General features: G+C 35.9%; 1 protein-coding gene across 1 annotated transcript in view; it reads left to right on the top strand.

The window, feature by feature from the left end:
* The window catches only part of LOC134527201 (serum response factor-binding protein 1-like), a 57,720-nt gene that overhangs the window by 37,365 nt on the left and 7,561 nt on the right, over positions 1-12,794 (top strand). Inside the window, exon 3 of the mRNA XM_063359657.1 lies at positions 7,329-8,283. Coding sequence (XP_063215727.1) covers positions 7,332-8,283 — 952 coding nt within the window. The 5' untranslated portion in view covers positions 7,329-7,331. The remainder of the gene's footprint in view (positions 1-7,328; positions 8,284-12,794) is intronic.

Raw genomic sequence — 12,794 nt, 5'->3', positions numbered from 1 at the left:
TTTGCATCATTTTTCTTTCACCAGTTTTCACCTACCATAAACGACTGCATGCACAACACAGTTTTAAAACCATGGTAATCTCATGATAGAGATTTAACATGTAGAAAACTGGAGGGACTCAGTGGATGTAAAACCCTAAAAAACGATATGCATCACATATTACACTATTAATTGTGTCAGGATTATTTTTTTCTATCTATTATTTCTCAAATATCTGACAAAATTAAAGCTAATTGCAACTTTTATGGAAGTAAGTAAGTGTATGCACTATAACCTTGCCTCACACTAGTAGCAGATGTTCAAAACTTTTAATTCCCACCATTTGTCAGAAGGCTTACTGGGAGTTGGCTGACAAATTAATAAAAAATAACTGTTCAAGATGATGTTTGAACCAGTACCACAGTGCTAGAAGTCAGAGGAATTGTGACTCCTTGAACTCTAATCAGTACAATGTTTAATTAAACTGGCATACTTTGCTATAAATGTGTAATTATATTTGACTTTGGTTAAAATTATATTTTCTTATTAATGCATTGATATTAAAGGCACCATGTAAATTATAACAAATTATTTTCACAATAAATATTTTATCAAAATTTGACTGTAAATACACAATGTAATTTATTTCAATGTAATATTTGAGATATGGAGTTTTTGTTAGGTCTGAACATTCAATGAGATAACTTTGATAACCCTTGAAAAAAACCTGGAATTTGATACTGCAGGATAGTGCCCACCCTGTTACACCTATACTCAGAAATGCCAATAATTATTTTCCAACTTTGTAAAAAGAATTTTTAGTAGGTACAGTCAAACCTCATTAATACAAATACGCTTAGTACGAAATTCCCGTTTATGCGAAGTACTTTCACAGTCCCGGAAAATAAAGTATGATTTCCTATGTTATTCAGTACTTTTAATACGAAATACGGTTAATATGAATTACGAAGTTGTTTTGATCCCTCAAGTAGCTGTTAACGTGTATAAGTAAACGGTTAATATGAATTTCACCGCCAAAGTCTAAAGTAAATCGTCTTCATAACCGTCATGTAAACAAACGTTTCTCCAAAGATACATGTATGTATCCTACAGCGCAAATTGGTCGAAAAACAAGATGAAAAGTTTAACTCTAGTGGCGATGTTAGTAACCAAACTAGAAAAGATGCCATGTTGTAAACGGAAAGCGAAAAGGAAAGAACTCTAGACCGTATTAATATTAGTCGTCGGAAGTGTACATACGTAGAAGTTTAAAAAATCTATGGAAAAAAGTTCTGATATTTTTCATTGTTCACGCACGTGTATCATAACCTCAATTTTGAGTGTTAGTTGTTTTGTAATATGACTGCGAAACGTAAACGCAACGAACTTACATTGCAAGTTAAAGTTAAAATTATCAAAGAAGTAGACAATTGAGAGAGAACGAAAACTGAAATTGCGAGAGAATTTAACATCCCGCAATCGTCGTTGTCGACAATACTAAAAAATCGTGAAAAGATTGAATCGGCTTTTGCGAGTTCGTGCAGATTATCAACAAGAAAAAGAATGTGAGGCCCAAAACATCAAGAAATGGAAGCTACCTTGTTGCAGTGGTTTTAAGATATGCGTGCAGCAAACTTGCCAATTTCTGGACCTATGATTCAGAAGAAGGCAAACCACCTAGCATTGAGGTTAGGAATTTCAGACTTCAAGTTCAGCAATGGTTGGCTACAACGGTTTAAGGATCGCAACAATCTTGTTGGCAAAACTATGTGTAGGGAGTCGGCAGCAGTAGATACGACCAAAGTTAAATGTGGTAAACAATGCCTATAAGAAAAAGATAGTGCAAACCAGAATTGATGCTTTTTTTAAACCAAATGTTTGAATAGAAAATGTGTCATGAATCTAAGTTTATTGAAGTTTGTATTATGATTTATTCTGTAAGTGTTGCATTGTGTTTGTTTTCTTCAGTGTTCACATATTGTCATGCATGTAGTGAAGCCAGCTTATACTACCAACGGTGTGTATTTCAATCAATTTTTTTTTGTCATGATATCCCAATAGTTTGGTTAATACTAGTGATGGTTCGAATCCCATTTTTCTCGAATCCGAATCTCGAATCCGAATCCCAAACAGTACCTCGAATCCACCCCTCGAATCCGAATCCAGTTCTCAAGGGTTAATTATAAAATAATTTATAAGTTAAGAGAAAAAATTAAACATTATGCAGAATTATTTAACCCTTTAAATTTTTATTTGAAAAAACAAGGATTTTGACACGGTCTGGATCAAGACGATTCCATTTTTGGTCACATATGTTTCCTGCAGTGCTGAACAAACGTTCAGAGAACACTGTCGCAGGTGGTGAACACAAATATTTTTTGGACAGTTTATGTAGCCTGGGTGAACACGCAGACTGAGTTTTCCAGTATTCGAGAATGTTTATTTCTGGGTTAACTGTAGGATCACGTAAGAATCTGGTCACTTCATCAATTGCTGTAGAATCCGACTTAGTGGATTTAAGGCATTCAGGCATTATCTGTGAGTACAGTGATTCATGTATCCACGGAAATCGGAAAACAAAATTCAACATCCGACGGAACAATATTTTGTAGTTACCAACTTGACATTTGTTTAAAGTCCCAAATGAAGGTAAACGCTTTCCTGAAATATTTAATGGAAACTGAAAGGCGCCATCTTGTATTCAATGGTTTTAGGCCATAAGAAATATTGTTGTGCGTCTTTTAAAATTAAGCCTCACTACAGCATAGTGATTAATATGCCCTAAGTTAAAAATGACGGGGTGTTTTCTCTAGTTTACCCATTAAAATTTTTTATATTAATATTAGTTATTTTTTATGTTGCTCAAAATGATTGGCTAACAAATTCATTGGTTGGCCATCATGGAATTCTCAGATAATACATATTTTAATGTTGGTAGTCTACACAAACCAAACTTGGTCCTAAAAAAAATTCATAAATAGAATGTGTATCAGAATATTTAAAATTGAATTGCGATTAAAATACATGTGTACAAATACAAATGCATCCATGTTCATGAATATAAAGTAAGTTTCCCAAATCAGTACATGCTTCATCATTTTTTATATAATAACGAATTAAAAGTACAATACAGTAGAACCTCGTTAATCCGTGATGCGCTAATTCGGGAATCGGATAATCCGGGACGATTTAAAAGAGAAGAAAAAAAAGAGAAGTAAAAATTGTCAGCGCTTAAAATTAACGTCACGCGGGCCGGCGGCCGGCAAACACTACAAGCCATCGCGTGGCCCGCCAAACTCTGCAACGCTGTTTGTACCGACCCTTTGTGTCGCCCCCCTTTTCAGCTGTCACATTTGTTACTCTTTAAACTTGAGGGGGATGTCCTGACGTCTGCTTCCCGTCTCCCTTTGTTTGTTTCCACCCGCCAACGCACGGCAGGCGCCTGGCGAGTGACGTGTCTGGCTGGCATTCGGCTGTACGAAGAGGGGGGGGGGGGGGGGGGGTGCAAGGTCAGCACGATCTTATCTTTCTCTCTTCTGCTGTTGTAAATGACCGTGAACTAATGGCTAGACATTTTTAAGCCGAGACACTAATTCGAAGACAGCCGGCCCTTACCGTGAACGGCCTTAACCCAGCTGCACGCCGGTGTCTGAGAAGCTTGACAAGACCTTCCGGGCTTTTAATCGCTAGTCCGTGAAATTCGGTAATCCGTGATTATCTCGGTCCTGACCATCACGTATTAACGAGGTTCTACTGTACCTCAATAGGATGTGTTCCAAGGAAAACGTAAACAGGCCAAGTAAATTGTAAGCATTTAAGTTTTTAAAGTACTACATTTATATCAATATTTTTCCTCGAATCCCGAATCTTTTCCCTCGAATTTCGAATCTTTCGAATACTAGAGATTCGGTGGGATTCGAGGATTCGAGGATTCGACCGGCCCATCCCTAGTTAATACAAACCCTCGTTATTACAAAGTGCTAAAATTATGGTCCCTTCAGGTTTGTCATAATGAGGTTTGACTGTAGTTATTTATTAGTAGGTATTTATTTATTTATTTATTTATTTAATTTATGGATTCCATGCAGCTAGATGTGATTGGAGTTCTTTAAAATTGTCTTGTGTACTGATAATTAGAATTTTATTTCATCTAACAATTGCTACAGTGTTGATTGAAGTGTATAAATACTGTAAATATTTTCATGTAGACTAGTTACATATAAAGTATTTTTTTTCTGTTGGAACGTAACAAGGCACAATAGTTTTGTAATAGAGTGTTTTGTACTAAAACTGTGACTTAAAACCACAAATTTTGTAAACCAATGATCCAGAGTTGGAATCGAGGTAAGAATTGACATCTGCATCAGACAATTAAATGTCTTTATTTTGACACCCGTATCCGTAATGGACAGTATCTGTATCCGTACTCTTTGATCCAAAATACTGTACAGTTAGACTTGCCCTCAAATTTTCAACGTAGCTGTCAACACATGAACTTATAATGTGACAAGAGGCAAATGAACCTGCGCAGACCCACTATCAACAGGTGGTCATGTGTTTAGCTCTTCAGAAATTGGAGCAGTTGGTGAAGCAGCTGCCTGCTGGCTTGTGTGCGGTCCGAATTACAAGATCTGAACTACGGAATGGCTTCTACATCAGAATTTAAATGGTGTATTAAATCTGTTAAATGATTGCAGGGAAAAGCACAGGAGGATTAGTTTACAATACTGTAACACATTTCAGTGAAATTTTGACATACAACTGGCGCTGCACCAGGTGTTTCAACATCAACATTAGAATAAATTCTGACACAGGGAAAGAGCAAAATCATTTTGATTTTTTGACACCCTCGGGAGAAAAAACAAAGCATAGGAAAGTAATTAATGTAGATATAGAAAAATACGTGAGTTTCATGCTCTAAAAGAATTGGTACCAACATTAAAAAAAGTTAAATAAGGCTTTGCAAGAAGACAATTCTAAACTCCAGAAAAATACTAGATAAATTTTTTTGCTAGGTGTTTGTTGGGAAAAATGTCAAATTAAAGAGAAATATTTTGGTTGAAAAGCTTGGATTAGCTGTTTGGAAAGGGTGCTGTCTCAAACAAATGCATTGATTTTTTTTAAGACTGGTGGAACTATAGTTAATGTCAACAAAATCATGTTTATACTACACAGTGCAATTTATTGTCAGCACTCAAATAAGGAAATTGGTGTCATAACATCCATTGGAACTTGTCCACAATTAATTAATGTGCATGCATATGGAGGAAAAAGCTTTGTTCTGAATGGTTTGCTTATTTTTTTAGTCAAATTAGAAGTCTAAAGTGAATTACTGGCAAATTTACCTGAAAAATTGGTTCAGTTGAACAAACACGAACAGTATCATCCCTAAAACAAGGCATTAAAAACTGGCTGACTAGCAATAATGATATAAGTGGATTTTTTGATTTTAGTTAAAATTGTGCCAGCAAAAAAGAATTGTTTTTAAATTTTTCTTTGTTTTAGCATGGTGTTCACTTTTCACTCATGTTTCAATGTTCTGAAGTAGCACATAAGGATATTAAAGCGCAAGAGTAAAATTATTGGCGCAGTTACATTTTTTTTAGCCATGCCACATCGTTAATAACATTTCTTCAGCCATGCCTTTGCAAAGGTCTTTAAATTTATATATGTATCTGAAAGAAGTTTATACATGTATTTGTGGATAAATTATGAAATGAAACAAATATTTAGATTCCAGTTACACCCTTATATTGAATTAAAAAAATTACACGAAACCATGAGGGGCATAATATTTATTGGATAGAAATTGCAAAAAGATAGGACATAGGCGTGCGCAGGACTTCAGTAGTGGTGGTGCCAGATTACACAACAGCCCTGTCATTCACGGACCCCGAGCCTAAAGCGGGGGGTCCGGGGGTCCTCCCCCGGAAAAACTTGGATTTGAAAGCGCAAAATGGTGCTATTTAAGGTGTTTCCGAACAAAAACATTAAATACACAGATGTAAAAATTTTAACATTTTTTATGACAAATTATGGCTTTGAACGTTACAATCACCAGGAAAACTACTAAACTATTTACAGTTTTAAGCTTTGTTGAGCCATAAAGTAAATTGCACAAATTGTTTGCACGGAATTCATGCTGGTGACTTTGAAAAACCGTACTTACATGTTTTCTGAAGACGCCAAATAAATGCTAGAAAAAACATTCTCAAATGTTAAGTTTTAAAATCAACAAATCAAGGGAGTTTTTGTAACATACCTTAAATATGTAAAATATTAAAATAATAAAAATACACAAATAAGAGTGGGCAGAAGTTTTAACTTTTGGAATACAACAAAAATGTTTTGTCGGCGACTGCATGTAAGTCATCGAGTAAGCCTATCCTTTTAACTAACTAAACTCTCTCTCTTTTTTTAAATAAACCCTGGCGGATGGCGGCTATTATTCCGTGCGCCTGCCGAGTGGAGTGAACAGTGGACACCGAGCGCGCATTCTATGTAATTCGAGGAGAACTAGGAGAAGTATTTACATTTCAGAAGTTTCGTAGCCGCGGCCCGCGTGTACAACACAAGTAATTGCAACTGGCTTGTTTCCGTGTGTATAGTTGGTTCGATTGATAATTGATATACTGATAGTGTTATGAGCACATATCTGTAACTCGACACGAATGGAAAACATATTTTTTTGGAAATAATACGGATTTTTGTAAGTATGTATTATTTCTGCTTGTAAAAAACAAAATAACGTTAACCCTAATGGTGGTGCCAAGGCACCTGTGGCACCTACCGTGCGCACGCCTATGAGATAGGATGAATTTAAGCTACCAAACGAGTAATAAAATAAATTCCTGAGTTACGACAATGCCGTTCGTGTAAGACTGACTTGAGCGCAACGGTTGGTTTCCATCCCTCCTGGCTGGCCTTGGGAGGTAAAGGTAGTCGATGCACAGAAAGAGATCCGAGAAGGCTCTTTTTTTTGTTGTATGGTAGGGTCCATGGCTGTAGCAGTAGAGAGCAGCACGAACCTGTGCACGGCTAGGGGAGGAATCTAGCATTCAAAAGTGTTCACAGAATTAAGGATTTTAGGTTAATGCTGCTGCTAATTTGCTTTTTAATTTCTTTGCATTTTGCTTGATATTCAGTGCTGATTTTATTCTGAGCTGTAACACAAAATATATTTTTACATTATTTAACTTTTTTTTGGTCAAAACTTTGTATAGTTATAGCACTAATAAAGGTAATTTGTACTCACAATTTTTTGAGGGTTTCTTATCTCTCTTAGAGATTGTGTTAATGAATGTTGTAAATGGAAGTTTGTAGTCAAATGTGAAATATTTTTGTTTTAGACCATGTCAGGCCCGGAGATAAGGATTCTTGCAAAACTAGCCATATATAAAGTGTTGGTGTGCAGAGTTAAAACATTTCGAGAATTGTGGCCAGATTGGAAAGAGACAGTGCCAAAATTGCTCAGTGCACAGTCTGTCAATACCAAATCTGCTTCAAAACAAACTGGCAAGATAAAAAAAGATAATGTACAGAACTCCAACAGTCATATTACTGGTAAAGTTCTGGCAAACAAAACAAAATCAAAAATCAAGAAAAAATCTAAAAGTAGTGCAGATAAGACTGTCTTCAAAGATGTTGGTGGAAGTAACAGAAAAGATAATGGAGACAAACTTGTATCACGGGTGGTTCATAATGACTGTAATTCTATGCATAGTTCAGAAGAGGTCCTAGCAGGAAATACAAGAAATCTTAACTTTGCTCAACGTAGTAAGCAAAAGACAAAAAAAGATCCAAAGCTCAGAGTAGGTAAGGTAGGTACCACTGGGCCAAAAAAAAGAAAGATCTCTCCAGAAGTAATCAAGGGAAGTGATGCAGTAGTTGGAAATACCAGGACCAGCACACAGGACAAGAATGGCAGGTGGCAATCCAAGATGAAGAGCAACAAACCAGAAATGAAGGCAGCACCTCTAGACAGTGTAGCCCAGCCGGTTTTCAGCAGAGCGAAGAACGAGCTGTTCCCTACTTCTTTAACTCCAGCCGTAACAAAAGACCCTTTCTTCGTGGAAGCCAAGGGCAGTGCACCGGTTGAAAGCACAGTGATGTTTGAGCCACGGGTTGCCAATTGCATCTACGGTGACGGCTCTAACAGGGCGGAGAGGAGAAAGTTTGCTGTGCGTACTTCCGGTGCCAACAATAAAAGTTTCAAAGTTGACAGAAGAGATGTGTTTAAGGAAACTAAAAAAACCTCTGACTTTGGCTATAACAACATTAAAAAGGCTAGGCAACAAGTTGCAGGTGAGATAATTTTAACTCTTTTATACATATAGGGCCCTGTCTTGCATGCTACATCTTTATAATTTTTTTCATAACTAGTATTTGAGGTTTTTCTGTAAATTTATCATATATATATGTATATATATATATACATATACACACACACACACACACACACATATATATATATATATATATATATATATATATATGAGGTGCTGAAAGGCCAAGTGGTGTCATTAATTGATACATCTGAGATATGAAGGCTTAAATTTGTTGATTGACAGAAAATTCCTAAGACAATATTACCACATTTCAGTGGTACTGGTTATTCTCAAATGATGTATTTTATCTTCTGTAATTATAAAATCTATATCTTACATCTCACAAGTAAAACATTAGCGGCTTTAGACTTTTTAATAAAAATCTGTGACTTACACCACTTTATATATAAATGTGAATGGAAAAATAATGCGTACAACAATATACATTAATGTTAAAAATTATCGCTTGGTATTATTATTATTATTAGAAATAATTGAGTGCTTTTTTTAAAATATTGTAAAGAGTATGTATAATCACAATTCACGTGTTCCATAAAGTGGCATGAAAAATAATTTATTTCAATAGTATTATGGTTCGTAAGGAAGTAAGTGATCATTCACCAAAGACATCACTCAGGATCATCCTCTTCAAGATGCCCAAGTTCAACTTCATTGTGTTCTTCAGGATTCTCCTTTAAGCTTAGGAAGTACTCGTGGTGAATAGGTGGTGTGAACCGCAGAAGATCTAGCATATCTTTTTTCTTGCTGTGACTGATGGTTCTGACTCCATAGTAAAGCTTTTCTTGCGTAATGTTGGCAAAACCCTGATGCACAGGTCGTCCCACTCTCTTTCCTTGTGCCAAGTTTATGCTACAAAAGTCGATGTCCTTGTTCAAGGTCTCCTTGTAATAAATTGTTAGGGGGTTTGATCGCCTGTACTGAAGCCACTGTATTTTTAACCATGAAACTTGTTTGTTCAAGTCATTTTTCTTTCTCTTAGTTACCACTTTTTCTAGAGATGATGTTGAGAAGAAAAGCTCCGGAGACATCTTGACTACCATGAATGGTTTTTTCCTCCTTGATTTTGTGATAATGTCCATCCAATCTTCAGAAGTGTAGATTAACTTTCCTTTAGAAAACTGTTCTATCGAACCAAAATCGGAATCGTTGGGAAGAAATTAATGTCCTGAAACCATAAATTTGTGATCAATGACTTCTATTTCAAGTGATTAATCTTGAACCAATTTCATACATGACAGAGCAGTTTTGATGTTTCTATTTTGGCCAGTACAAGCATCACTATACATGATTACATGTTTCTTTGTACCAGTACAATCCCCGACATGTTTTACAATACACAATGACACTTCCTGGGAGCCCTAAGATTCCACTGTCTCATCCCATACATACATAACAGCACAATCTGAAGCTAGGTTATGGCAGCCCAAGTTATAACAGTATAAGTTACGTTTGTAATACGCCAAAGAACACAAAAGTTTAGGATATGGCAAAGCTTTTTCAAGATCGAAAGTGAATGCATAGGTGTCTTCTGAAGTTTGGGATAGTATTCTGTCTTCTTGCAGACACGACCTAGCCTTTTCGGCTTTACGTAGGTGAAGTTCATGTTCTACTTCCATTTTTCTGAGTTCATCTGCACTTATTGTTGAAGTCTTCAAAATTTGGTACTCGTCACACCTTGTGCAAGTATCAGTCCTAGGTGGGTGAAATGCTAAATTAAATTCTGTGTTAAAGATTCTTCTGTACACTGGTTCTTCAACTGGAATAAAACCAGGCTCCTCAGCATAATGCTTCTTATAGAGGTCGTGCATCAGTCTGATGTTCATATCAGGTGCTAGGTAACGCCTGTTTGGGTTGTGAGAACGGCTGTAATGTGATTGGTAGCTAGGAAAGGACTGAATGTGAACACGCACCTTATTTAAACGGTCCTGAGAAGTTTTATTGCCTGGTGGATGATTTCCTCTTCCATCACGGCCGGCTTCTTTTCCTTCTTTGATTTTACTTACAGCCCTGCTCATCCTGCCATCAGATATCTGAAATGTTTGTAAGAAATATTTTTTACATACTCTTGTGGACTCTCCGTTAAAAGGCAGCTAAAATAAATAAACACTTTGGCGGGGAGGCTTAGTAGAATTTCTTGGTCGCCGTGAAATTGGTTTGCAGACTTTAACCAACCCACCTATATAAGCATTATGCGGTCGAAAGTCACCCATTTTCCAAAAGTTCTGAAATACTTGTTTTCTTAATTTTTCATCAATTTTGTTATGACACTTCATTCTACACTCACAGTCTGAGTTAGCAAATATTTTACCTTGCACTATGCTGCCATCTCTTAATAAAGATATTGGAAAGATGCATAGTGGTGTAAGTCCTCTTCAGGGTTGGGTGAGTAAATTACCTGTAAGTATTTTACATGTAATTTACATGTAAAATACGTAATGTAAAAAACAATTTTCTTCATGGTGTAATTAACTAACATTAAAATTAATGGTTTGAGACTAAAAAGAACATTACTTCAATTATTATTTCTGTTAAGGTTTTACATACTAAACAACACATTTAGTGCAAATTGAATTAAGTCATTCATATACAAACACAACTTAGTCATATATGTACTGTACTCTTCAGACATATATTTCACTATCTACACATACTACATGATTGATCAAATTATGTTAATCAGTTATAATGTTTTTATGAAAAGGTGTTTTTTTCCACCTTTAACATTTACTTGTTTGATCAGTGTTATGCTATGCTAAATCTCTTTCCTTGATATGATTATACGGAATTTCTCACTACACCTCACTCTATGCAGAAAATAACAGCTGTTTTCTGAATAACTTCTGAGGGTAAACTATTTTAACTTTTGTAAACACAACACAATAATAATAAGTAATAGGTTGCTTGAATTCAAAATAGCTTCTTTTATGGTAATAACAATATGTTTAAAATTCCAACATTCACTAATTATAAATTAACGAAGCGACCACTTCACTACATTGACTAAGGGTAGTCAATAATTATCACATGCTTGATCTTTCATTTTAAGAGAGTAATAAACCTGCACTAGTTTTTTTGATTTCTCAAATGAAAGGCGATTCCTGTTGTCATTATGGACAAACGACCAGTTGGAAAAAACTCTCTCCAATTGCGCAGATGATGCTGGAATGTTGAGTAATTTGTTAGCCAAATCTGCTAGTTGCTTATGGTGCCTCTTTGCAAAAAACCAAAATGTTTTTGGAGATTTAATTCCTTTGTTGATAAGGTCACCAAATATTCCAGCCTTTTCCCGATACTGTTGAAAACTTGAGAGACCTTCTGCATCCAAAGTTTTCAATATGAAGCCTTCCACTTGGTTGTGGTGTTCTTCATTGAGATTCTGACCTTGATATTGTGGGTGAAGTACATTTGCTGACATGCTGTATATATTTAGAGATTGTTTTCTCCGCTTCTCAAGATGATTATGTTTGTCATTATGACCATCAAGTAACTGTAGTGACATCCACATTTCTACTGCATCGGCAACACTGCTGTCTGACTTTTGACAAGCATTAATGAGCTGGCTTACAGGATCTAAGAGCGCAATTGTATCATTTACTTGTGAAAGAAAATATTCATCAAATAAAAGACATTTCACTTGTGGTTAAATTTTGGCTGATTCATCGCTAGCTGCCACTTTACGCATTGCTGTAATGTTGCTTTTCAGAGAAGCACAGGCATCTCGTTGAGAGCACCAGCGAGTGTCCACTGCAAGACAAACTCTAGAACCACTAAAAGACAAAAGTTGGCGCTGCTGATCTGGATGTTTGAATGTTTTCAGAACTTCATTTACCTTTGAAGACACGTTTTTTGGTAGGTCCTTAGCCAACAGATTTGCAGTGTGAGAGTTACAGGCAGAATGCCATAATTGATGGCATTTGCTCATTTTAACCATGTTGCTGGCATTATCAGACACAGTACAATATATATGTGTGTTATACAGTGTCTTAGCTTTTTCAGATGCCTCTTCTACAATTTCACATAGTTTCTTTCCTGTCTCTGAATCACCTGAAAGATCAAAAGCCTCCAAAAACAAACTTTTTGGTTTTCCAGTACTTGCATTGACATTGTGTAGCATTGTAACAACATTTTTAGTATTATTGGATTCATTTTTCCACCCATCAATGAGTAAAACAGAGTCATGCTCAACATGTGTATGTTTAGATTCTTCCTTGTACACGTCATCAAGTAGTCTGTTAGAAATTACTTTTCACCCAGGGGATTGGTAGGCAGGGCGCAATTTCTGCAGCATGTCCTTAAAATGCATACTATCCACAACACTAAATATAATTTTGCAACCAAAAACAAATTTAGCAACAGCTAAGTCAATTTATTTTTTTCAGAAGCAATCATAGTGTCAATATAACTTGTTATTGTATCTCCAGATGTAGAGCTGAGGGAGCGTTTTGTAGGTTGGCTAGCAGAACCAGT

The sequence above is a fragment of the Bacillus rossius genome, chromosome 1, assembly GCF_032445375.1.
Source record: "Bacillus rossius redtenbacheri isolate Brsri chromosome 1, Brsri_v3, whole genome shotgun sequence".
Taxonomy (NCBI): domain Eukaryota; kingdom Metazoa; phylum Arthropoda; class Insecta; order Phasmatodea; family Bacillidae; genus Bacillus; species Bacillus rossius.
The sequence above is the reverse complement of the archived record's forward strand: the minus strand, read 5'-3'. Positions and strand labels throughout refer to the sequence as shown.